The 27721-nt window shown below is 39.6% G+C and overlaps 2 protein-coding genes across 4 annotated transcripts in view; both read right to left on the reverse strand.

The window, feature by feature from the left end:
* Znf385d (zinc finger protein 385D) overlaps positions 1–27721 on the reverse strand; it is an 813868-nt gene that overhangs the window by 239729 nt on the left and 546418 nt on the right. For all 3 annotated transcript variants that reach the window (XM_070018684.1, XM_070018685.1, XM_070018686.1), the window contains one exon: positions 13618–13760. In XM_070018684.1, coding sequence (XP_069874785.1) covers positions 13618–13760 — 143 coding nt within the window. The remainder of the gene's footprint in view (positions 1–13617; positions 13761–27721) is intronic.
* LOC138824574 (nuclear pore-associated protein 1-like) lies at positions 1282–6449 on the reverse strand. Its single transcript, XM_070018425.1, has 2 exons — positions 5876–6449; positions 1282–5684 (listed from the first exon to the last, which is right to left on the reverse strand). Exons 1-2 carry the CDS (start codon positions 6447–6449, stop codon positions 1282–1284), a joined length of 4977 nt encoding a protein of 1658 aa, XP_069874526.1.

The following is a 27721-nucleotide window of genomic DNA, read 5'->3' on the forward strand; positions in this document are numbered from 1 at the left end:
CTCCTGATGCCATAAAAACAAGCTGAAAATCAGAGCTAGTAATAGCTCTTCATGTTGAATCTTTTTTTATCTGCTTCAATGCCCCCCCAAAATGTTTCTATTGTTCTTACAAACTACAACACCTACATGGCCATGTATCCACTCCTGTTCTGAAACTGATGTTTAAACTGCAACAGCTCAACATTTCTTCTCATTTAAAATGTCTCTCATTTTCTTTATTATCACTAGGCCTGGTGTAGAAGAGATACATTAACAAACAGCAATTGACAGGATGCTATTTACAATTTTTTTCTTAACTATTTCTAGCTGCTGGTTAGATTCAATAACTATAGCATTTTCTGGTACTGGGAAACACAATTTAAACATGAAGACAAAATGGAGAACACCTGAGGAATTCTAAGAAAGTGGGTACAGTGTACTCATGATTATAACCCAACCTATTCCAAAGACCAACATCCTAGCCTAAGGAAATAAATCCAAAACATTTAAAGTACTATTAACCAGAAAAATGTTTGACAGCAGGCATAGACCAAGTGGTAGAGCACCAGCCAAGCAATCAAGTTAATAAGCATGAGGCCCCCTGAACCCTGCATTCAAAACCTGGTATTTATGCCCCCCAAATAGAGAGATAATTCCTAAGACATCTAAGAATACATGTGCATATCCATAGGCCTAGGGAACAAATTCCACTGAAACTCCCTAAGATTTGAGTTTGAGAAGACTCAAGGTTCCTCATAGTTCTGTTGTATGTCCGCATTCATATTAACTTTGATTCTGATTCTAAGCTTGTCTAATATGATTCTAAGCCTATTTCTGTTCTCTCCAAACTGCTTGTTTCCTTGGACCCTTAACTTTTTTCCTTGGACCCTTAACTTTAGTATTTGATTCACATTCAAACCTAAGCTTCCTGATCTTGCAGAACCTTCAGGATTTGAATGATATAAATCCCAAAGGAAGAGATGAACGAATTATTTAATTCTACCAAATTTGTTTTAAATTTCATTTATTAAAGAGACTGGAGTTTTATGCATTGAACTGGGAAAAATTAGGGAGATATTGCAAAAAATAGTGAAACACAGGTAGCACCCTGTAAGAAAAGATCGTGAAATCTTGAAAGATGGAGGCCTTCAGAAAACTGGCCCAGCTTTCGGTTGACCCAAGCTGGTACTCAAGCAAGGAACATCCTGCTACAATAATCATGCTGTATGTAGAAAAGAGAAATTTACAGAATTTCTGAGTCCTGTTAGAAAGCTGAGTGTTTTATGATTCAAATTTCTGCCTTCAGCAGTCATTGGGTGCCTCGGATTTGGAACGCGAACGTTTGGTGGATTTTTTAAATCCCAGGTGTCCTGTGTTTGACGGCTCACCGTTTCCCATGGTGGCTGGTATTGCAGGAGTGGCTTGGTTCAGGGATGAATTAGGGTCACAAAAGACTATTCGTCTGGAGATTTTCTTGCCAGTTTTCCGTTTGGAAGTGTTGACAACACCTTGTGAGTTGCTACAAGAGGCGTTCTGGGGAGTAACAGCAGGATTCACTGCGGGCACAGGCACTGTCATGGACAAATGTCCTGATTGCATGTTGGTGTTAGGAGGAGGAGGTTGCATTGTAGACACAGTTAGACCAACAGCTGGTGTTGGTGGGGGTACTGGATGTCTCAGGGAGAAAGTATTGTCAGATTGTCCATTGAAGACCCCTAATGTGGGGTGAGGAAGGGCTCCTGAACTGGACTGATAGCCAAGATTAGGGCTTGGTCCCTGCATAGGCTGGGACTGAAGAAGCTGATTGTTGGGATCTTGCATGTTTGAAATAGGGCCACTGTGTGCCATGTGGTCAGAGGCAGGAGGGGCCTGGTTGTTTGACAAGTGGTTGTTTGACAAGACGGGAGGAGATAGAAAGATTGACACCTCTGAAGGAGGCGTTGTATCCATCATATTATCGTCATCAACAGATAGTTTACTTTGTGGGGCAGCATGGCTTCCGGCAATGGGGCCAGTGGGCAGGCCTGTGTTGTGAAGGACTGATGGAACAGCGTATGTGGGGATAGAGGCGCTGTTCTGCTGCTGAGCAATAGGGATCACATTGGTGGTCCATGGGTCATTTGGAGGGACCAAATATTGGGAAGGATTGGGCATCATGGGAGGGTTCATTGCAGACGAGGGTGCTGTTGTGGTCATATGCCCTGACTGCATGATGGTATAATTATGTGGCTGCATTGGAGGAGCAGTTTGCCTAACAGCTGGTTTTGGTATGGCTGCTGGATAGCTCAAACAGAAATGGTCAGATTGTCCATTGAAAACCCCTAATGTGGGGTGAGGAAGGGCTCTCACACTGGACATATGGCCAGTATTGGGGCTTGGTACCTGCATGGGCTGGGACCGTATCAACTGATTGTTGGAGTCTCTTGTGATGGAAATAATGCCACGGTGTAGCATCTGATCAGAAGCAGGTGGGGCTGGGTTCAATACAGAGTGGTTGTTTGTCAAGATCAGGGGAGGTGGATAGTGCGATGCGTCTGAAGGTGGTTTTTTATGCATTTTATTACCATCACCCATGGATGGTTTAGTTGGGGGGAGGGCACCCCTTCCAGGAAGGGGAGCAATTGCTTGGCCCATGTTGGGAAGCACCGAACGAATGGCATGTGTGGGGACAGAGGCGCTGTGCTGTGGCTGCACAAAAGGCATCGCATTGGTGGTCCAAGAATCACCTTGTGGGAGAAAGGATTGAGAAGTATAGGGCACCCCAGATGGGTACCCTGTGGACAAAGGCAATGTCATGGCCATGTTTCCTGACTGCATAAGGGTGTTGCTAGCTGGCTGCATTGGGGGACCAGTCAGGCCAACAGCTGGTGTTGGTATGGCTGCTGGATGGCTCGAAGAAAAATTGTCAGATTGTCCATTGTAGACCCCTAATGTGGGGTGAGGAAGGGCCCCTGTACTGGATGGATGACCAGAATTCAGGCTAGGTCCCTGCATAGCCTGGGACTGTATAAACTGATAGTTGGAGTCTTTTATACCAGAAATAGTGCCACCATGTGGCACGTGGTTAGGAGCAGGAGGGGCCTGGTTTAATGCAGAGTGGTTGTTCGTCAAGACCAGAGATGGTAAGATACATGCCTCTGAAGGAGGCGTTGTATCCATTGTATTATCATCTCTGGATGGTTTAGTTGGTGGGAAGGCATCACTTCCAGGAACAGGAGCAATTCCTTGGCTCATATTGGGAAGGACAGAAGGAACAGCATATGTAGGGACAGAGGCACTGTGATGATGTTGTACCACGGGGTTGATACTAGTGGTCCCAGGATCATTTTGAGGGATCACGACTTGGGAAGAATTGGGCATCCTGGTTGGGTTCACTGCAGACAAGGGCACTGTCATGGCCATATCTCTTGATTGAATGATAGTATCTTTAGGTGACTGCATTGAAGGAGCAGGTAGGCCAGCAGCTGGTGTTGGTAGAGCTACTGGTTGGCTCAGAGACAAATTGTTGTCATATTGTCCACTGAAAACCCCTAATGTGGGGTGTGGGAAGGACCCCATATTGGATGGATAGCCAGTATTGGGACTTGATCCCTGAATGGGCTGAGACTGCAAAGAATGATTGCTGGGGTCCTGTGTGCTGGGAATAGTACCACTGTGTGGCACCGTGTGCTGTGGTTGCACAACAGCGATGGCACTGGTGGTCCAGGAATCATTTTGATGGACCAAGGGTTGTGAAGGACAGGGAACTCTGGGAGGAGGCAGGTTGGTGGGGGCTGGCCCCATCCCAAGTTGCCCCTGGAACAGACTACCGGGGATTTGGGGAACTGGATTGCTGTGGTGTGTAGGGGGCAAAGTGGGGTCTGGGCCCCTCAACTGCCCCTGGGGCACATTGCAGCTGACCTGGGGTATAGGTGCACTGCTCGGTACCTGGCTATTCAAAATTTGTCCCTGGTTCAAGCTACAGGACATGGGTGGACAATGATGGGGGTAGGGTGCAAGGGAGTTGGTGGGGACTGGACCTATGGTGACATGGCTCTGAGGCGGACTGCAGAGCGCCTGGGGAAATGGATAGGGTTGGGGTACTGGTGGGCTGGTGAGCACTGGCCCATTCAGCGAGTGTCCCGGTTGCAGGCCACAGGGGGCCTGAGGTATTGGTGGTGGGGGAGGTATAGGTGGGCCGCTGGGCACTGGCCCATTCAGAAAGTTTCCTTGTTGCAGGCTATTGGGAGCCTGTGGCAATGCACAGGAATCAGTGGTGGAGACTGGGGGAATTGAGAAAATGACCGCTGTGGAAGGCGGTGTGGTATCCATGTGAACAATTTCATCATCGGTGGCTGGCTGCAGGGTCACATTACATGATATGCTGGGGGCAGCTGCAGCCAAATCAGTGGTGGTAGTGTTAGTGGGCAGTGGGACTACAGGAAGGGTGGGGAAGGGAAGAGGATGGGAATCAGGAGAAGTAGCAGTGTTAGATTCCTTTGTGCAGGGGAGAATGGAATGATCAGGAAGAGGAAGTCTGGAGGAGAGAGAAGTGGTAGGGGTTGCAGCTCTCATTAAAGGGGCATGGTTTCCATTTTTATCATTTAGAATCCCCAGTTGAGAGGCTGGGGTACCAAAAGGAAGAGAGTCTGCAGGAGGAGCCAAAGAGGAAATGAGGATTTTAGGTGCTAGACCCTCGTTAGATTTTGATGAGGATGCTGGCACAATGTTGGCCCCAGCAGCCTGCTCTCCCACATTAGTGGTGCTGAGAAGAGCTGGGATGTTTAAAGTGCAGGCAGGCAGGGTCACGAAGACATAAGTCTCTACAACAGGTGGAGGAACAGAAGAGGCAGTGTTGATGTCACTGCCATCTGTCACTTCTGATCTCCCTGAGCATTTTGTCTTATGAGTAGACTGAGTGGTGTCACAAACGTCCATGTCTTTCTCCATGTCCATGCATGGAAGTTTAGGAGGAGGGGGAAGCTCACCACGACCCCACTGTACTGGTACTGGCACGATCTCTGGCAAAGGAAGAGCTGATGGCAACGCTGCTTTCCTTTTGGATGCTCTGTGAGCTGCCAGATTTGGGGTAGCAGGGCTTGCTGGTGGTCTAGCTGTGGGTGTTTCACCTGCCACCTCTTTCACTGACTCCAGGGAGTCTGGTGGTGGACAAGCTTTGGACTTTACACCCACCACTCCCTTCACTGACTCCTGGGAGTCCGGTGGTGGACAAGCCTTGGGCTTTACACTGTTCACCATCTTCATGGACTTCTGGGAATCTGGTGGTGGATGATCTTTGGGCTTTTCACCCATTATCCCCTTTGCTGACTCCTGGGAGTCTGGTGGTGAACAAGCCTTGGGCTTTCTACTGTTCACCATCTTCATGGACTTCTGGGAATCTGATGGTAGACCATCTTTGGGGTTTTTACTCACTACCCCCTTTGCTGACTCCTGGGAGTCTGGAGGATGAGTTTTGGGCTTTTCACCCACCACCTCCTTTGCTGACTCCTGGGAGGAGTCTGGTGATGGACGAGCTTTGGTATTTTCACTGTCTACCCCCTTTGCTGACTCCTGGGAGTCTGGTGGTGGACTTGCAGTGGGCTTTTTGCCCTCCACCACCTTACCTGACTCCTGGGAGCATGAGCAGTTCAGGGGTTGGTTTTCACCCAGATTGTCCGCGGTGGAGCTATGCGAGCTGGGAATGTCACGGCCATGAGACTCGGTACCTAGAGGAGACACAAGCACCTTTTCGTTCCTTTCTACACTGGGAAGAGTCCCGGGCTGGGGAGTAAGGCAGCATCCATTGAGAGTAAGTCTCTCCTGATGGTCACAGGACGGCATGGTGCCGTTGCTCCAATGCTAGGTCGTCCCCTCCCACTGGCCTGTCCCTGATGGTCTCCCTGAATTTTGAACTCACCCTCTTGGCCTTCGAACTCGTCACTGCTTGAGTCGGGAAGAGGGACGTCCCACGGCATCGTGGGCACCACAAGATGATTGCGCGGCCTGGGTGTTGCAATTCGAGGTGTGGACTCGAGCTGACCCGAAGGGGTGCTCGGGCTTCTGGGGGTTTGCAACCCCGAGTCTCCAGCTGGCAGCGGAGGCGCAGGTCTTTTTGGCGATCGCTCTGGAGACGCCGGAGGGCCCTGCCCTGGGGTGGTGTCCGAGGCCTCCGGTTCAGGGCACCTCCTCTTGGGGGCCCTGGGTGGACCGGCTGGTGGCGGCGCCGGCCTGGGACCCGGCCTGACCTTCCTACAGACGGGGCAGTGTGCAGGCTCGGGTCCTGCGCTGCGAACCCACCTCGGGAAGGTGAGGCCGCGCAGCTCATCATACACTTTACTGAGAACGTTTGCCATAACGGGAAATATGTGCGAATTATCAGCTATGAGAGGGAGAAGGGGCGGCAGCGATCCTTCTCCTCGGGTGGCTGAGAACGCACTGCCCAGCCTGGCCTCTGTGACGTCACCTGCATATGCCACAGAGGAAGCACGCATGCGTGCTGAGGGTGCGTCAGGCTCAAAGCAACTTTTGAGCCCCACATTCTTCTGATGATCACACAGATGCTAGTGGCCCAGGCGGCCCCTGGACCCAGCATGAATGGGAGAAGCTCTCCATTCATGCAGCTCCTTGCAATCCTAGTATCTGAGTTACTGTCTATTTCCATAGTCCATCCAGGACCCTCCTCCACATTTCTTTTCTACAGTGAGCACAAGCACTTGTCCACAGGCATCATCTCCTCACATCAGGCTCCAGGGCCCTCAGAAGGGCTGAAGCACCAACTGTTAGCTCAGCTTCATGCCCCTTGCTCTTGGACTTGAGTCTTGCACACTAAATATATTTCGTTTAGGTGGAGAAATTCAACTATACAAAGATTAGGGAAGTTTTATTATTTGTGTTGCTAAAGAAATTCAGTAGTCTGTTATTCCACAAAATACGGAGCCATTTTTTCTGGCCTTCATGGTCTCGTTAAATTGCAAGCAAAGAATGGAACAATGTATTGAATTAAGATAAGTTCTCTATAATATGGACGAACTTCTGGAACACACCAGTTGGGTACACTGTTCATGAACATTTGTGTCAGTTTAATACAATTTAGATCTCTATGTCCAAGTGAACAGTCCTCTTAATGGAGGTGAGAGCTAAGGAAATAAGTAGGAATATTCTAGGAGCTATAAACTTCATTAGAGTAAGGTCTTTTAGAAAACACACACATGGCATTCTCCACATTGGATCTTTTTGCTTTGGGTCCCTTCCATGCTGTGATTTTTCTCTCTCACAAAAAAATTGTGTCCTGGCATGAAGAGGTTTCAAAGCCATATGAGGCAGAAAGTATTAGAGCTATCTATCTTTCTATCTATCTATCTATCTATCTATCTATCTATCTATCTATCTATCTATCTATCTATCTGTCTGTCTGTCTGTCTGTCTGTCTGTCTGTCTGTCTGTCTGTCTGTCTGTCTGTCTGTCTGTCTACCTATCTATATGTTTATGTACATATATTTTCCTGAAACACACATAACCCCCCCCTCTGTTATTTTGTTTTTAAGGTGGGGTCTTAATAGTTCAAAAACTCACAATGCTCCTGTCCCAGCCTCCAAAGTGCTAGGATAATATATGCGCATCACTATGCCCAACTTAGTGTTTTAATTTACAAAATTTATTTAAAATACCATTTGTATGTTTGATGCATTAAAAAGTTTTACCCTTCTCCTTATAAGAATCATTTCATTCTATGTCAGAGAAAATTTGGACATATATTCCTAACAATATGCAATACCTATGACACAAAACGTTTGGCTTCATTGAACATTCCTTTTTTAAAACAGAGAAGTATTGGAAGCCCTGTATGCCCTTCTGAGAACCAAAAATAAGTTAGATTTATTAAAATCAAGAAGTTATTTTCTTTCCTTCGGGCTTTTCTTAGTATACATCAATAGTACATAGAGTTTTTATTGTAATACTTCCACAGGTATTGTGGATAATTCTGCAGGCTCCCTGCATGCAGTGTTCTTTAAGCAAGTTCACTCCTCTTTCATATTCCCTAGTTGCCAGTCCTTCTTTTCCCACTATATCAAACAGTATTTGATGGGTTTTATTATGCTGTCTTCATGTGTATATGTGTAATGCACTTCAATCCTCTTCACCCCCTAGTATACTCTCCTTCTGCTTCCTCTCTCCTCCAGATCTATACCAGTTTCCTTTGTATACACATATCTCATTCTTTAGCACTATCACAATCTCATCACCACCATCATCATCATTGTAGGTTTAGTTTTCAAATGGTGATATTTAGCTTGTGAGCTTGGCTCATCTCATTCACACTGATGATTTACCAATTCCATCCATTTTCCTGCAAATAATATAATTCTCTTCTTGTTCATGGCTGAATAATATTGCATGAAGTATTTGCCATGTTTTCTAGATCCATTCATCAGTTAGTTGTTGCACACTTAGCTTCATTCTTATTGTGAATAGTGCAAAGATAAATATAAATGTGGAATTTTATCTGTCTTGTAAACTGATTTACATTTAGAGATATGTGCCAGAGTAATATATAGAGGGTGATAAGTTAGGTCTCAGTTTTTTGAAGAACCTGCATCCTAATTTCCATGGTGGTTTCATGGGTTTACACTTTCACCAACAATGTATGTGAGTTCTTTTCCCCTCCATCCTTACAGGTATTTCTTGTTTATTTAGTTTTCTTTCTTTCTTTTGGTTGGTTTTGGGGCTTGATCTCAGCCTGGGTACTGTCTCTGAGCTCTTCAGCTCAATGCTATCACTCAACCACTCAAAAACTCCAGAAAACTCCGGTTTTCTGGTGGTTAACTGGAGATGAGTCTCACAAATGTTCCTGCCTGGGCTGGCTTTGAATTGTGATCCAAAGATCTCAGATAACAGGTGTGAGCCACCAGTACCCAGCTATTTTCTTTTTTTTTTTTTTTTAACATTTCTTTTAAAAATACTGTAAAAGTGATTTACAGAGTGGTTACAGTTACATAAGTAAGGTAATAAGAACATTTCTGTTTGAATAGCGTTACCCTCCACTTCCCCCCATCCCAACTCCCCTCTCCTCCAAGTTGTAAGTTCATTTCCAACATGCTGTCCAGTGAGTATCACTGTTGTACTGGTTCACCCTTTGTTAAAACGTTTCTGTGATTCCCCATCCCTTCTCAAAATCAGATAAACTTATTTGCTTTTAGACTGAGGTGAGAATCTCAGTATAATTTGATTTGTATTGTTTTATGGCTATGTTGAATAACTTCATGTATTAACCGTTGGCACTTCTGAGAACTATCAGTTCAATTCATCTGCTCATTTAATGATTGGAAAATTTGTTCTTTGGATTTTTTTTTCTGAGCTCCTTTAACATTCTGAATATTATGGGTTACCTGGTGAATAGCTGGCAAATATTTTCTTTCATCCTATGGGCTGTTTCTTCATTGTGTTAATTATTTCCTTTGTTATGCAGATGCTTTTCAATTTGATAGAATCCCACTTTTTAATTCTTGCTATTATTCACCATATTAGATTCCCATTCAAAATATAATTGCTTATGGTTATATCTTCCCGTTTATCTCCAAATTTCTCCTGAAGTAGTTTTAAAGTTTCAGGTCTTACATGAATATCTTTGATGTATTTTGTGTGGTTTATTTTGTACAGGATGAGATATTTTTTCCAAGTAGATAACCAGTTTTCCCAGCATCATTTGTTGAAGAGAATGTCCTTTTCCTTATTATATACATTTTAGCCCCTTTATTAAAAATAAAATGGGTATAACTGTGAAAGCTTATATTTAGGTTTTCTGTTTCATTGATCTTTGAGACTGATTTTGTATAAATACTATGATATTTTTGTTACTATGGCTCTGTAGTATAAGTTGAAATACAGTATTTTGATATTTTCAGCATTGCTCTATTTGTTTGGGAGTCCTTTTGCTATTTAAAGTCTTTTATATTTCCACAGATTTCAGAATTGTTACATTTCTTTGAACAATGATGTTTCGATTTTAGTGGTCTTTGCGTTGAATTTGCTGATAAATTTCATTGGTTTATCCATTTTCACAATATTAGGTCTAACCTATTCATGAGTGTAGGAGATCTTTCCAGATTCTGCTTTGTTCTTGAGTTTCTGTCATCAAGGCTTAATAGCTTTCATTTCAGATGTTTTACATCTCCTTACTTTAATTTATTCCTAGGTAATTTTAATGTTATTGTGAATGGAAATTTTTGTCTGATTTTCCTTATCTACATTATTTATCTATTTATTTACCTACATGTATGAATATATATACATATGTGAATATATAAAGATATACATAAATAGAAATCAGGTTAGTTTTAGAGCAACTTAGTCAGAGATTTTTGCTAGTAATACTTCTAACAAGGGTCTAATTACCAGAATATACAAGGAAATAAAAAGAAATTAAGTCTCCAAATTATCGATAACCTAATTAATAAATGAGCAAATGGTCTATGAATACATGAAGAAATGCTTAACATCCTAGCCTGTAAAAGACATGGACAAAGTGATATTGAGGCTCTATCTCACTCTGAACAGCCACCATCAAGAATACAAACAAATGTTGTCAAAGATGTGGGGAGAAAGAAGTCTAATTCCCTGTTACTGGGAATATAAATTAGTCCAACTACTACGGAAAGCATTCTGGAGATTCCTCAAAAACCTAAAAGAAGAACAACCATTTGATCCAACAACATCACTTTTGGACATTTATCAAAAAAACAGTTAAGTCGGAGTATGAAAATTGAACCAGTATATTATTGTTAATTACAGCATAGTTCACCATCCAAGTCATGGAAATATCCCAGATTCCCTACAACCAATTACTGGATCAAGAAAATATCACACACACACACACACACACACACACACACACACACACGTGCACGCACACACACACACACACACATATTCAGGCCAGACTCAAAAGTAACAGGTGTTAAAAATAATCATTAGAAATTAATAAAATGGTGACCAAAACTACACATAGGATTTGCAAAACACAGTGTCAATTTTTTGAAAATATAAGTGAGATTTATAATCCCTTAGTCAAACTAAGCCAAAGAAGAAGGGAAAAAGACCAAATCAATAAAATTAGAAATAATATAGGAAATGACACAGCAAATAATTATATAATCCAGAATAGCATTAGAAAATACTTTGAAAACTATGTACTAATGTACTAATTAACTATAAAATATAGAAGAAACATATATTTCTAAAAGCATTTGTCTCAACAAAATTTAAATAAGAGGATATAAACCATTTAAACAGATCAATAGCAAGCAAAGTAGTAATTAAGAATTGCATGTATTAGTACAAGTTGTCATGTCAAAAACTAACTTTACAACTTGGGGGGGGAGGATTGGGTGGGGCGGAGGGAGGATGGGAAGGGATGGGAAGGGGAAATAAAGGAGGAGGCTACAATGCTTGATAAGAAATGTACTCACTATCTTGCCCATGTAATTGTAACCCCTCTGTACAGTATTTTCACAATAAAAAAAAGAATTGCATGTATTCACTGCCAAATTTTATGAGACCTTAAAAAACTAACAGTAGCCAGGCACCGATGGCTCATGCCTATAATCCTAGCTACTTAGGAGGCTGAGATCTGAGGATCACAGTTCAAAGCCAGCCCGGGCAGGGAAAGTGGGTGAGACTCTTACCTCCAATAAACTACTAGAAAACTGGAAGTGGCATTGTGGCTCAAGTGATAGAGCGCTTCCTTGAGCTGAAGAGCTGAGGGCAATGCCCAGGCTGAGAGTTTAAGCCCCATGACCAACAAAAAAGAAAAAAAAAAAACTAACACTAGTACTCCTCAAACTTTTCTGTAAAATAGAAGGGAAATGCTATGAACTTATCCAATGAAGATTATCCTGATACCAAAACTCTATAAAATTATAGAAATGATAGAAAATTAAAGAAAATTATAGAATAATTTCTTTCATAAACTTAGATATTGTCACAATTGTCAATAAAACACTTGCAAACAACTTTCTAAAGAGACTATTTACCATGAGAAAGTTAGTTTTATTCCAGGGATGCAAGGATAGTTTGTTGTACACAAACCAGCAAATGTAATACAGTACATAAAGAGAATCAAGGACAAAATGATACGTTTTTTTTCAATGCATGCAGAAAATTCAACATTACTTTATGATAAAAGTCTCTGGAGAAATTGAATAAAAGAAACAATTTCAAAATAATAAAGTCTATAAAAGACAAACCTGTAGTCAATATCATTTACACAGAGAAAAACACACCTCCTTAGAAGTCAAAGAACAGACAAAGGTTTCCATTCTTCCCACTTTTATTCAATATAACATTGCAATTCTTAGCCAGAACAATAAAAATAAGAGAAGGAAATAAAGAGATTCAAATAGGAAAGAAAGTCATATTATCCAGATTTGCAGATAATATGAGTCTATACTTAAAAGATCCTAAGTAACTCACCAAAATTCTTTCTAGGTTTTTAATGGACATTTTCTGCAAAGAAGCAGGATATAAATGAACCTGCAAGATTTGGTAACAAACAAATTTTTCTGTACTCTTCATGACATCTAGGATTAGAAACTTGTATTTTGCAATACATTCTTCAGGATATTCCGTGTTTCTTTTATCCATATGTGTGTGTGTGTGTGTGTGTGTGTGTGTGTGTGTGTGTGTGTGTGTGTGTGTGTGTGTGTGTGTGTGTGTGTGTGTGTCCTGTTTCTCTCCTCTGAAGAGTAGTTTAATTGTGAGCTGAATTTTTTTTTAAGCCTTCATGGGAGTAAATGTTGCAATAAGAAAATGTTATTTAGATCACAGGCACTCAGTGACCTCTCATATTAATCCTCTTTGCTTTGGTTGGGTTGACATATCCTGTCATTGGTAAGCTTAGTCTGGCATTGTAAACACTGCTGAAAGCTGAATCAGATGATATTTACGAAATCTGTCACTTAAATGCTCCTAACCTTTTCAACCCTTCTTTCAATTTCCATCCTAAAATACTTACATAAAAAAGAATTACAATGAATATGATGATCTTGCAGCTTATAAAGTCAGCTTAAAAGTGAAAATGGGATGGGGGAAGGGGGGGGGTGCGCAGTACAATTGAACTTGTGCCAAGAAGGCAATTGACAAAGCCCAAAGAAACAAATTAGCTTCAGAAATACTCCGCTCAACTGTGGCTCCACAAGACGGAAAACCAATATTAAAACAGTTGCTATCAGAACAGTGAGTCGTTCTAAGTTAGGATGAAGTACTAGACACATGAAAATTATTACACTCATGTCAGGATTCCTTAAATTAGATAAGCCAAATTTGAAGAACAAACTAGATTCAGAGTGAAGAAACAAACATCTACTTGAATTTTAACCTCCTCTTGTAATAAGTTTGCTGAACTTCAATCTGACGTGCTTCAACAAAATGATGGAGGTGTTGGTGTTGCCAAAAACAAGAACATCACACAACTATGAATAAAAATAAATAAGGGTATCTCTTTTCATTTCCATGTAAAAAGTCTGGCTCTGGGAACAACACAACCAGGCAGGCAGCTGACTTCATCATGATTTCCAGAGAAGTCATGGAATCGTCACTCCTGTCCCTTAAGATGTCCCAGTACCTGTTATTCTGGCAGATAAAATTTTGGCTGTGAGTACTTACCGCATTAAAATTCGGGAAGAGGTTGACTGCAGCTGTAGTGTCAAGTGGAAAGGGAAGAAATGGTTTGATATCCAACGATGGTTGCAAAGGGGGAGCTGGTGGACGGACTAGGGCTGGGAGAGCAGGACTCTGGCATGTACCACCTGTAGAGATGAGAGCAAAAGGAGCAATCAGGGATATGAGCATAGAAAACAAGTAAACAAACAAACCACAAAAAAACCCTAAGTTCTTTAGAAACAAAAGCATCAGCTTTGTAGGTCACTGGAAGAAACAAGACATGGAGTCTTCTGAGCTCAACTGGGAACCAGCAGGTGAACAGATTTACCACGAGACAGGCAAAGCTAGCTAAGCTGCATTTTTTTTCTTGGATCATAGCTATCTGGTTATGGAATCAGCAGATTTCAAACTCCTGGCCTGTTTTTGTTTTGCTCTCTAGATGGGGGTCAGTAATAAACCTGCAACCAAAATCTCTGAATTCTAAAAGCCATACACCTCCACCATTGGTTGGCCATCCTTCTTTGAAAATGAATCTGTTCAGAATATGCTTAAAATCTGAGTGGGTACTTTGCTAATAAAACCAAACCAAACCAAAACCTGTGCTTTTTCACCAGTCCAAAACTCTGCCAGGAATATGACATGAAATTTGGCACAGATAAGAAACTTAACTGTGAGCACGGGCAATTCACTGCCCTGGAAACTTGAAGATTATGATCCATAAACCCAATGCTACAAGTCCAGCAACCTTGTGTTATCCAGAAACCCTGTAGCTTTGAGTATATAGAAACTCAGTTGCTTCAACCAAGTACTAAGTAGGTGAAACTTTAGATAGGCACAAATCAACAAGCGGTGGAATTAGAACAAAGGTATTCCCTTTGCATACTAGTGGGCAGCCAGCTGTTTGCAAGAGGACACCTGGTTGTAGCCACCCTGCTGAGGAGCCCACCACACTCAGAAGCTGGAGGGAGGGAAGCTTAACCCCTCTGTTCAGTCTCCTATATTTTTATAGCATTCCAAAACATTAATTTGCTGTTAATTAAGGGCAGTTTGAATCCTTAGGAACTTAAAAGACATCAACATTCTCCTAATCCTATAAAAAACCGCCGGTGAGAATCCCAAATGCAATGAGTACACAAAATGAAGTGGGAGAGTTTTCTTTCTCATGGCAAAGAATTCTAGGTGAGCAATGAGAGAAGATGTGTGCCCCTCTTTCACTGATCTGCCCTCCAAAATACAGAGAGACGCCATCATCCCACCTTCCACACACAAAGTAAACATTCTGAAATGACTCCCCAGTGACAAATCTAATCCTATTGGGCAGAAGATCTGCTAACAAGGTGGATGACTGAATACCTGAAACAGAAGCCATCAGTACAGAATTTAATTAACCACACATGCAAGAACCATAAGCTCTCTTGCTACCAGGTATAAAATCAGTTGGAGCCAAATTAACAAAAACAGTATTTTTTTCCTTGCTGTTTTAACTTCCCTCTTTAAAACATCCTCTTCAAGTGCAAGATCAACAACTAAAGTTAAAATCAGCAAACCACTTAAAAAAACAACAACAACCAAATAGTACAAGGCAGGAAATAGAAAAATAGAAGACAGATGTTCAAATAAACAGAGATAAAAGCAAAATATAGCAAGTCTATGTTCACGAGAGCCTACCATAAAGTTATTTTATTGTCCACCTGGTAGTGGATGGAGTGTGGGTGTATAACCTTTTCTAGAGAGCCCATCCATAAAACTTCAGTGATAGACCTGTCCTGAATAACATTGTATTGCTCAAAGTTTCCTTTCAATAAAAAGACAAAGAACCAAAATAAAATTTTTGTGAGTGTCTTAGAAAACTGAGAAATAAAGTAAGTTTTGTTTAAAAAATCAAGGTTATGATTTTAACATGTATACAAAATATAGTGAGCATCAATAACTAATTTTAAGTTATTTAATTTTCCATGTGAAGATATTTGTAAAATACATTCATTATGTTCGATCTTAAGGCCCTCAAAATAAGTAAGGACTAAAAACACATTATGTAGAGAAATTATAAGTCAATAAGCCCTTAAGTTGTTTCTGTTGTTTCCCTGTGTGTAATTACAAGAAAGCAATTGAACAAATTCTACAAATTCTATAATTAGTTCATTTTAAGTCTTTGTCAGGTTCAAGATTCTAAACAGTTAAATTTACACTTAAAAAAAAATCTACTGCAAAGTAAAACACAGAGTGAAATATGTTGATTTGATTGCAAGGTGTAAATTTTATTTCTCCCCTCTCTTTTCCAGGATATACATATAATTTTCATAGACATACAGATAATCAAAGGCACCCTGACAAATGAATTTCCTTCATAAAGTACAAAATGACTATACACGACTCATAAAACTTTATAAAATTGGGAAAAACATGTGGGCTTAACTATTCCCACCTCAAAACTTGCGATTAAATTATAGGTGTAGTAGTTGCTGATGTCTACTACACAGACCTATTTCTGGAATGGATGGATTCTTTCTCCTAGCTGCTTGGAGATAAATGGTTGATAGTACTCATCTAAGGTCTTTCTCCTAAATCACCCTGAGCCAAAAAAAATGTACCCAAGGTGAGCCTCAAGTAAAATGCTTTGCTGACACAAGTAATAATAGATGATTAAAGTAGGGTGTGGATATGTTTTTTGTCCTTTGCCTCAGGGAGAAAGAACTCTGAAGTTTTTTTTTTTTTTTTCTCATCTCCATTGCTCCTAGTGGGATCTCAGAGCAACTGAGGCCCCACTGTGACTGAATTGAAGTCTAGTCCCCCTGTTGCCCTCCAATAACAGATTATTAATACTTGCTCAGCTGGTGTTCTATTACTTGAGCCATGCATCCAGCTCTGCTTTATGCTGGTTATTTTGGTGATGAAGTGTCACATACTTTCAGCCCAAGCTAGCCTCAAACCTCAATCCTCCAAGTCTTAGCTCCCTGAATATCTAAGGTTATAAGCATGAACCACCAGCACCTGGATCCTCTTCTCAATTCTATATTCCTCATTCTTCCCAAACCACCTCCCAACAAAGTCTCAGAAACTACTTCCAAAATCACTCAATCTATGACACTAAGCTATAACATTCATATGTCTATTATTTTGTTTTAAAATTGCTGTTTTAATTAGATATAGCAAACCAAATATGACAATAGTATAGGAAGGATTTATACCAGAAACAAGTATGATTTGTTCAGGAACACAGGATTCATTTAATTTCCAAAAACCATTTAATGTGGTATGTATGAAAAAGAAACAAAGAGCCAATCTCAACAGACACATGAGCAACATACAATGCAAATCCAGCCTTCATCCATGATAAACAACAATTAGAGACAAATTAGGGCCAAAGAGGAATGTATGAGTAGACATTTCACCACTTCTATTTGACACTGAAAAAGCCAGTGAAATATGACAATAAAAAACAAAAGCATATGGATTTAAAAAGAAAAAAATGCTGTTTTAAATCTATTGAACTGATATTGAGGCATAAAATTAAAGCTGCCTTTTAAATGCTATTTCTAACTAATCCTTTTTGTTTTCAATATCTAGATTAGGTTCAGTTATGTTGATCCATACATGCTCAGAAATGAGAATACAATTTTCAAATAGTGTACATTCAAAACTTGCAAATATAAGGTCATATCTACAAAGTATACTAAAATGTGCTCCTCTGTGGGTTCTAATGGCTCACTCATGAAATCCTAGCTATACAGGAGGTTGCATTCCAGATGATCATGATTCAAAGACAGCCCAGGCAGAAAAATTGGTGCAATTCCAGCCTCCAAATAACTTAAAAAAAACCAGGATGGAGGCATAGCTTGAGTCATAGATACCATCCAAACAAGTTAAGTGAGCACAAGGTCCTGAGTTCAAAGCCCCAAACTGGAAAATAAAAAGTGCTCTTCAAAAAAGTAGGGTAGACAAATGAAGCAGAGAAGAAGGGATAATGGCAGACCAGAATACAATGTATATCTTACAAAATTAAGAAGAGTTTTATAGCTAAAACTTTGTATAAGCTATTCATACTTATCAAAGATAGGTTTTAAAAATATTTATCAAAATTTTCTCAATAATTATAATAATAAAGAAAATGCCCAATAAATTTGTAGACATTTCTATAGGTTAGAGACTTATTTTGTTATTAACATTTACCAATAGTAGTGTTTCATTCATTACAATATCATATGGAAGTATTAAATTTCTTAATTTGAGAAAAACAATTCCACATATCTATGGAAAAGAGACTACAAAAGATATAAAATCATAGGCTTTGTTTTTGAAACTTCATATTAAGCGTCACACATTTTATAGTCGGTGAATTTTTAATGGACACAAATGCGCTTTTCTTTTTTGAGACAGGCTCTTACTGGTCTAGCTCTAGCTGGTCTAAAATCACAATCTTCTTGTCTCAAGTTCTGGAGTACTAGGATTACAAGCATGCACCCCTATGCCTGGTCTAATCTACAGTTTTAATAATTATTAGATTTCAAAGCAGTTCCTAGGTTTTCATACCAAATTTGTTAACAGATCAAAACACAGTGAATACAGAATACTTAATTGCATTGAGTAAGGTATTGTATAATGGCAGTAATATAGTAAAGTTTGGTGATCAGGCTGGGAATGTGGCTTAGTGGTAGAGTGCTTGCCTAGCATGCATGAAGCCCTGGTTTCAATTCCTCAGTATCACATAAACAGAAAAACCCAGAAGCAGCACTGTGGCTCAAGAGGTAGAGTGCTAGCCTTGAGCAAAAGAAGCTCAGGGACAGTGCCCAGGACCTGAGTTAAAGTCCCAGGACTGGCAAACAAAACAAGACAAAAAAATAGTCTGGTAATCCTAGAGACTACGGCCACCTTCCTCCTTTTTTTTTGCCATTCATTTCTGTGAGTGAATATTTACAACTATTCCTGCAAATAGTTAACTATAAAGCCAACATTTTGGGTAGCATTTTGCTCTATTTACAAGGTAGCTGTGTGTTCGCAAAGTACTACTTCATGAACTTGAATAAAGAAATATTGGAGTAACCAGTTGTTAAGTACTTGTTAATAGAGATAGAGAAATTAGTAGCCACTTGACTAGTTTATGTATTTGAAAAACAAGTTTAAAATGTAAATTTAAGCATGCTTCTTTGGCCAGTGGCTGGTGGCTCACCCCTAAAGTCCTAGCTACTCAGAAGGCTGAAATCTGGAGGATCTCAGCTGGAAGTCAACCAGGGTAGAAAAACCCATGATACTTTAGCTACAATTAACCAGCAAAATGGCATGGTTCAGGTGGTGCAAGCAAGATGAGTATGAGGCCCTGAGTTCAAACCCAACTCCCTTCCCCCAAAAGTGCAATTTAATAACTTACAGAGTTAAATAGGGATGGAAGGCAGAGTTGTCCTGTGAAGCTTATTGCATAGAAAGTGGTTAGCTCAGTGTCTCCAATTCATGCTAAGTCAGTGAGGCATCTATTTTTTTTTTTTTTAACAGACCAGCTGTCCAGGTCCAATGAAAACAGTCAAGAAACTCAAAGTCCTTTCACCTTCCTTCTTTTGTCTAGGTTGATTTCCCAAGAAGAATGCTTACAGAAAAGGGTTTCTTTGTAAATGAATATTTTGAAATACTACTTGAGAATTTAGTAATATTTTTCTATAATACATCTAACTTTAACCTTTTCCACTTGATCTACTCCAGGTTCATTCAGCAGGCAGACATAGACAAAGAATCTGACAATTTAACCTTAGTCTTAGATTTAAGATTTAAGTTAGATTTAAGTTCGAAGTGATTAGAGCTGGCAGCTATTAAATATGCATCCCAGGGTACAATTTAGAACTGTGATCATATCTGTGTATATTTAAATATATATGCATATTTATCTAAGTATATATTATTTATAGAAATCAGCAGAAGTCCCTGATTTTCTTTCTCTCTCTCCCTTCCTTCCTTCCTTTCTTTCTTCTTTCTTTCTTTCTTTTTTCTCTTTCTTTCTTTCTCTTTCTTTTTTAATTTATTTTTTGTCAGTCATGGAGCTTGAATTCTGGGCCTGGGTGCTGTCCCTGAGCTCTTCAGCTCAAGGCTAGTGCTCTACCATCTGAGCCACAGTGTCACTTCTGGTTTTCTGGTGGTTAGTTGGAAATAAGAGTCTCATGGACTTTCCTGCCTGGGCTGGCTTAGAACCATGATCTTTAGATCTTAGCCTCTTGAATAGCTAGGATTACAGGCATGACCCACTAGCACCCAGCTCCCTGATTTTCTTATGAGAAAAATAATCTCTTTACTATCTCTTATACTTATCATCAAGTTATTCACATATAAATTTATACATTTATAAACATAAATTATACATATATAGTATATATTTATACAAAACCTATGCAATGTACATACATAATGTATATATACTATATAAATATATACATATATTCATAATTTAAATCATGTATATATGTATAGGTATGCAAAATATTTATATATATGTAAATATATACCTATGACAGCAAAAATGTACTGAATTCTATATGTATTCACATTAAAATATATTCACTTATCTATAATGAGGGCAATCACTGGGCATTAATTATATTTAGGGAAAATATTTTTCTGGTAATTATTGCACAGCAGCGTGGTATAGGTAACAATAATGTTCAAAAAGCTTGAAAAATTGGAATGTTCTTATCATAATAAGTAATTTTGATAACACGTTATACGTATACTGGTTTGAACCTTATACAATGTATACACTCATAAGTCATAAATATGTAAAATGTTGATGCATCATAAGTAATTTTAATTCAAAAAAATACACGTTTTAATTATCAAACTACTAAGCTGTTCAAAATATTAATGCATATCAGGAAAACATCTAGCACATTTTAAATAATATTAGATTCTTGGTAGTTATTACTAAAAAACTACTTTAGTACACATATCTGTTCCCACATGCTTCAGTCCAAACATACCATGTCTCTTGGAGGAGAGAGGAGCTTATTATTGTAAAGCAGGTGACCATGTGCTTGTGAGCTTACAAAAACAGACCTGATACCATGATGGGGAAGGAAAGAAAGGAATGGTAGATTTGGGGCATTTAGGCTACACTATTCAGACACTGCCCACAGAAAACTAAAGCTGCAAGAACTGGCCATGGTAGGTAATACATCTAAATTTGGTAAGTGTATTGAATAATTGGCAAGAATTAGCCTGCTAATCACCTTAATTCCTTTAAATATTCAATTCTATGACTTATCAATTATAAAATTTGGCTTATATACTTGAAAGCTCAGGTTCCAGGAAGCAAAAATATCATTCCCAAAGAATCCAAGTAAAGTTAGCAATTCTCAATACAATGATTCAAATAGCTTTTAAATCGAAACAAGGGCAATAAAATAGAAGAATAAAAGAAAAGAAAAAAACACTCTATAACCTTGGTTTTGTTGTAGTAAGCAAGCTACTTCTCTGGGAGATAAAAGCAAATGCAGTGAAATTATCAATCCTATGAAAGCCTTTCATTATTGTTTTAAAAACATCAGATAGACAAAGCCTTGTAAAGTAGGAAGAGGGACACAGGAGCATTCAGCAGCCAGCATTCCTATTTCCTTGCCATAGGACCATTATGGCTGAGTGCTATTTAAAGGAAGATCATAAAAGGCATGAAAACTATACCAACTGTGTTACAAATCCCTCAATTCACATTCTTTCTCATCTATTTGCCTAATCAAAAAAACCAAATATGTGTTCATTGACTTTCCGGTGTGATCGCCTCTCAGTACCCAAGGCTATTGGCTGAGGATTACAAGGGCAGTTTACTGTTGATATTATTTTAACTCTTGGTCTAGGATAGCTAAGGACTTTATTTTCCTATGGCTGGGTGATCCAAATATCTACTCAGTTTGTATTTGTTTTAGCATTCTTCCTAACAAATAGAACTGGAAGCTCATTTGGAGATGAAGTTTGAATTGACTATGATTTGGTCAGGTTTTTTTTTCCCCTGCATTATTTTGGCTGTTACCCTGTGTGTGGATCTATCCATTCACCTAGAAGATGAGACAGAAGGACAATTCAGCACCTCTACTCAGGATGAGGTTCTTGGATGCCTAAGGGACCTGCTCCTGGTAGGTCAACTCAGTGTTAAAGTCTGATCATGTGAGAACAAACCTTTCCATCTCCCCAAGATGTCAGTTTCCTCTCAGGTCGTGCTCTTCATTCCAGGGTGTAAGAAGGTGAAAATGAATATATGAGTTAGAGGAAACTAGATCACCATGCTAGAAACACTGATTCCAAACCATTTGTTCCAGTCAAAGGCCAGTGATTCAATCTGATATTTACCTATGAAAGAAAACACACCTCCATACTTCTACACAGAATTATTCTACTTGTCGAAATTATTTTTTCCTTAAATTTTAATTACCTGTTTATGTATTTAGTTGGTCGCACTGAGGTTTCAACCTGGAAACTTGCTCATGTTTAGACAAATGCTGTAACTTTTGAGCCCTCCCTCCAACATTTTTAGTGTTATTTTCTCAGATATAATCTCATGTATTTTCCAGGGTCTGTGTAGGTGAGATTATAGAAAAGTACTAACATGTTTGACTTTGAGTATTAAGATAGGGATCTAACACTCATATATGTGTGTGTGTGTGTGTGTGTGTGTGTGTGTGTGTATATATATATATATATTTCTAGGCTAGCCTTAGATTTTGATCCTCCCAATCTCATCCTTCCAAGAAGTTAGGATTATATATATGAGCTACTTGGCCTAGCCTTCAAATTCTTATTCATACCAAATTTCAGCTGGGAAGGAAGCTAGGGAGAAAGTTGTCTGTAGCATTGTCTTCTTTGTTACTCTCACTGATTGTCCTGACACAAATCAAAACGCTTACATCATCCAGTTGCTAATAACCTAAATCAAATGGTCCCTAGAGGGAAAGTAGAGTCTCGCAGTTATCTCAGCAATGGTCATGATCATTTCTGGTGTCTGGAAAAGGCTAGAGAAGAATCCTTAGGAGTACCAGTGTAAGGGGCTTTCAACTACTTATTGCAAATATCCCCATGTTACTTGCCTCATAGGATGTTAATCATAAGACTTTGTCTAGAAATTGTCATGACAGTCAGCAGCTAGTATTAAAGAACAGGAAAATGTAATTATTTTTTTCCTCGAGAGGAATTTCTAAAGGTTGTAGTCAACATTATCTCTCCAGGGCAAAAGCAGCGTTCTCTGATAAGAAATAATTCATTGGTGGGGCTGGGAAGGTGGCTCAGTGGTAGAGCCCTTGCCTTGCATGCATGAGGCCCTGGGTTCGATTCCTCAGCACCACATAAGCAAAGAGAAAAAAGCCAGAAATGGCACTGTGGCTCAAGTGGTAGAGCGCTAGCCTTGAGCGGGAGAGCTGAGGGACAGCACCCAGGCCCAGAATTCAGGCCCCATGACTGGACCCACCCCCCCCCCCATTATAGGAAAGAATTCATTGGCAATCTGTTTAATATGGTATGTTTCAGAATGCATGGGTAATAGAAGAGAAACTCTAGCCTTTTGCTGGATCCCTATCTTTGAAGTTTGAAAAGGGAAGATTTTCTCAGAACTACAAGTGGTCATTATCAGAGGCAAAAACTGACAATGGTGGGAATGATGTCAAACAGCACCAAGCATCCATCATCTCTAGATACAACAATGTCATTCATGAATCTTCATGTGAGATCAGTGATAAGTATACTCAAAAAGCACTTCCGATTTAAAAAAATCATGGTGAAATTAATATTATTGCTATCTTTAAATCAATGCAGCAAAAAGTACCAATTTTAAGGCCTGTGGAATTTTTTTTTTTTTTACATCTTATCTCAGGAAAGGCTTTCAGAAAAGCTTGTACTTTTTTCCAGTGAACTGGGTCAGGAACCAGTCAACTAAATGTGAAATCAAGCTCATTATAGATGGAGGACTAAATTATCGATGCCACTGGGCAATTTTAATCATATCTAGTCTTTGGTTATTTATTTGTTTGTTTGTTTATTGAGCAGCACTGGAATTTGAATTCAGGGCCTCCTGCTTGCTAGGTAGGCCCTCTACTATTTTTCAGGAAATGTTTCTCATTTTAACTCAGCGCTGGCCTGGAACTACTTTCTTCTTATCTACAGGTACTCCCCTCCACCCCCCAACCTTCCCCTGTGTAGTCTGGATCAAAGGCAGAGCCACTACACACAGCTTGTTTTGTTAATTTGTTGCCTGGAACTTACAGGCCTCCTGAGTTCTACTCAAAAAGCTGAGCTAGGATTACAGGTGGGAGAGACCGTATTTGGCAGCCATCTCCACCTCCACTTAGTTAAGGAAAAAACAATGTGTACTTCATTCCTCTTTTGCAGTTTTAGGACTTCCTAGTAATGAATGATTCGTATTTCTGTTTTAAAAATAGATGGATGGATAACCTGGATGAAGGAATTAAACTGGATCACAGCCTACTGTGATTTTGCACCCTTCTTCCCTTAGGCCCTAAACAACAATGTGGCTCCCTTTTCAAAGCCTGCAGCTTCCTCAAAACACTGGAAATGCCAAGGATGGTTAACAGTCAGAGGGTTTATTTGAATTAATTGCTAAAAGCTGAGGCACGCGTTCATTTGTTTAGTCCAATTAAACTTCCATTATTGGTTTCTATCTTTAGATAAATAGTCTAGACACTAAAAACCATATTTTTAAAAAACATTTCATTAACATCTTTTACAACACACATTTCTTAAAACATGAATTTCATGTTTAGGTATGAATTTTCTTTCTTGTAAAACAATGCCCATTACTTCTGTGAGCATAAAAGCAACATTTCTACTTTTATGCAATGTGCAGTGTGTTGGGTGCTGTCAGCCAGCTCTTTGATCTTTAATAGCATGTGAATAAGGGAATGGAGTCATTGGAGACTGAGACAAATACTCAGGAATGTTCAAGTTCACACAGTAAGTGGATGACACAGGATATGGTACCAAACTTTCTGTATTCAGAATCTGATATCAACATTAGATCTGTGTTTATTTAGAGATTGACTTTTTTGATGGAAAACAGTGGAAAAAAAGTGAAACAATATAAACAAAAAACTAGTTTCAGTTTGTCAAATTAAATTTGCCAAATCAAATCAATGTTTACTAAGAGGCATTTACTTGTAAGGCTTTGGATTATTCAAGAAATAATTGTACATGTTTATAAATCCAGTCTATTATACACTGTATATATATTGGGCCTACCAGGTACAATGCCTTCATCCAAAGATATCAGAATTTTACTTTTTGCATTTATTTATTTATTTGTTCAGATCTACCTTTCATTTTGCATGTTTGGAACAGCAAAGTAGAAATAAATTTATCTAATTTCTAATTCTACTGAACTTGATGGTAATATCTCCTTAGAACACTCAATATTCCAATATGGATTCTTTTTCTTTCTGTTTTGGATCTTGAATTCAGCACATGGGTGATTTTTTTGAACAAGTCTAACATTCCACCACTTTGAGCCACATCTCTACTTCTGGTTTTGTTTGTCTCTTTACTTTGTTTTGTATCTTTCTCAGGTAGTTAATTGGAAACAAGAGTCTCATGGCCTTTCTTGCCCAGGCTGACTTTGAACCATGATCCTTAAGGATCTCAGCCTCTCTCTCTCTCTTTTTTTTTGGTTGGTCATGGGGCTTGAACTCTGGGCCTGGGTGCTTCCCTGAGCTCTTGAACTCAATGTGAACACTCTGCCACTTGAGCCACAGTGCCACTTCCGGTTTTCTGGTGGTTAGTTAGAGATAACAGTCTTAAGGACTTTCTTGCCTGGACTTTGAACCATGATCCTCAGATCTCAGCCTCCTGAGGAGCTAGGATCACAGACGTGAGCCACTAGTGCCCTGCAATCTCAGCTTCTTGAGTAAAGTTATTATCACTGGTGTAAGCCACCAGCATCTGGCTTCCAATGTGGATATTTTAAAATGTTTTTTTTTTTTTTTTTTGGTCCAGTTGTGGGGCCTGAACTCTGGGCCTGGGTGCTGTCCCTCAGCTCTTCAGCTCAAGGCTAGCACTTGAGCCACAGCGCCACTTCCAGCTTTTTTCTTTTTTGCTTATATGGTGCTGAGGAATCGAACCCAGGGCCTCAGGCATGCAAGGCAAGCGCTCTACCACTGAGCCACCTTCCCAGCCCAAATGTTTTTAACTTTTAAATTTTTTGTAATGATCATGACTTAAAGTCCCTAGGCAATCCTACTGCTGCTGTCATTAGATGACATTTGGAAAAATCCATCACTAATTAAGCAACTATCAATCATCAAAGGAAGTGAAATAAATCAAGAACTGTAGAGAGGACAGTGTTGCTCTCGTCAGGAGCCTGAAAATCCCCAGCACTCCTAGTACCATTACATTCTAGTGCGTAGGAAGTGTGAGTTCTGACTTCCATTGCTTTGGTGAACATTTTTACAAACTTTATAACAGCAACAAAGAACTTCTGATTTCAATTTCCTCAAGAACACTCCCTGTGGAGTTGACACGGGTTCTGTTTAGTCTCAGCCTCACTGTGATTGTTTCCTCTGGCAAGTTTTGCTTCAAACAGCCCAAACTTGATATTTTCTTTTCACCCTGAAACATGTAGTACTTGGAGAAAAAAAAAATGTAATAGCAGTTGCTAATGGAATTGTAGTAATTATGGAATCTGGAAAGTGATTTGCTTTAGGAGGAAGAAAAATCAAATACACACTAGTAGATGATTGTAAGCAAAGAGGCACACATAACCTGTTTTACAAGTCATGTCATTTTCAACCCTTATTATATCCTAGGACATGTGGTAGATGTCTTTACCTATTACTTCAGTAAATGCTGAAGATATCCTTGATCTCAATTTACAGGTGAGAAACAGGCTTAATGAGATCATTTTACTCCAGGTAAATCACCTTATTACACAGCTAAGAAGCATTAGAAACCAAAGATGTCTGATTTCAAAGCCCTTTTTATTGGATAATATTGTTCCTTTGCTCCCTCTCACATACCTTTTAAGTTCTGACTTCCACCAAACAGAAAATGCAACGGATGTCAGGGAGCCCACCGTGATGAAACACCTACTCTATACCAAGCTCCTCACAATCAGTATGTCTCATAAGAACTCGGCCTTATTTTAGAAAACTACATATGTAGCCTTGAGAGGCCAAGGCACTGATTCTAGGTAACAGCACCCCCACCAGGCAGGATGTCAAGATGCAGTCCAACTGCCACTGGTCTCATTGGCTTATTCTTCACATTGTTCTGCATGACTTCAGCCCAATGTCTTTATGTCTTCATCTCTCTGTACTTCCTTTCTCCTCCCCCCCTCCAAGCAAGACTGCACTCTACTCATGCCAAAACAAGAAATTGCTTCCGAGGAAGGGACCTATTTTTATTTTTTAGAATCAAATAGCCAAGAGGCAGCAGACATAGAATTATAGAACCAGAAGAGATGCTGTTACAGCCCCAGGCCAAACAGAGTCCTCATGCTAAATTTGCAGAGCCCTCACCAAAATTCAGCGTGTGACATATGAGATATCTATGCTGTGATGCACACACTAAAAACATCACAAAATGAGGTGACAAAACACAAAAATTAAAGCAAAACTAAAATGAAAATAGAGCAAGTAGCCAATGGGATCCATCCTTGCTATGAGTCAGGTCCAGGAAATGATGAACGGGAGTCTACATTTTGAGACAGCATTTCTGGTCCCACTGAGTTCTGAGAATCCCAGCTCTATCTGGAAATCCAGAATTACAGGCCAAAGTTAATTTTTTTTGGATGAATTCATCATGCTCTCACCTTTTTGTAAATTTCAGCCCAAAATATAGAGATTCTTGACTTAGCATGAGTCACTTGTATATCTTGACTTGTACAGGTAATTTCATCAGTATGATTCTGCTCAAACAGAGCCTGAGTTCACTCACTGATATAAGATGAAACTGAAATTGCCTCAGAGTTTGATTGTTTGTTTGTTTCTGTAAATTTACTCATAGTTTTACCATTTCTTTCTTTTTGAATGTCAAGAACAGCACAGGCCCAAGTAAAAGTTTAAGAGCAAAATTTAGCAACAAGAGTAAAGTTTTCTGGTAAATGAACACTCTTCTGGTGTATGGCTAACCATATAAATTG

Source organism: Dipodomys merriami, unplaced genomic scaffold (genome assembly GCF_024711535.1).
Source record: "Dipodomys merriami isolate MVZ:Mamm:240054 unplaced genomic scaffold, mDipMer1.0.p SCAF_13, whole genome shotgun sequence".
In the NCBI taxonomy this organism is placed as follows: domain Eukaryota; kingdom Metazoa; phylum Chordata; class Mammalia; order Rodentia; family Heteromyidae; genus Dipodomys; species Dipodomys merriami.

Coding starts and splice junctions, on each gene's coding strand:
- LOC138824574 (XM_070018425.1), bottom strand. CDS start 6,449: ATGCGTGCTTCCTCTGTGGCATATGCAGGTGACGTCACAGAGGCCAGG. Junction 5,685..5,875: donor CGAGTTCGAAGGCCAAGAGG/GTGAGTTCAAAA, acceptor TGTCTCCTCTAG/GTACCGAGTCTCATGGCCGT.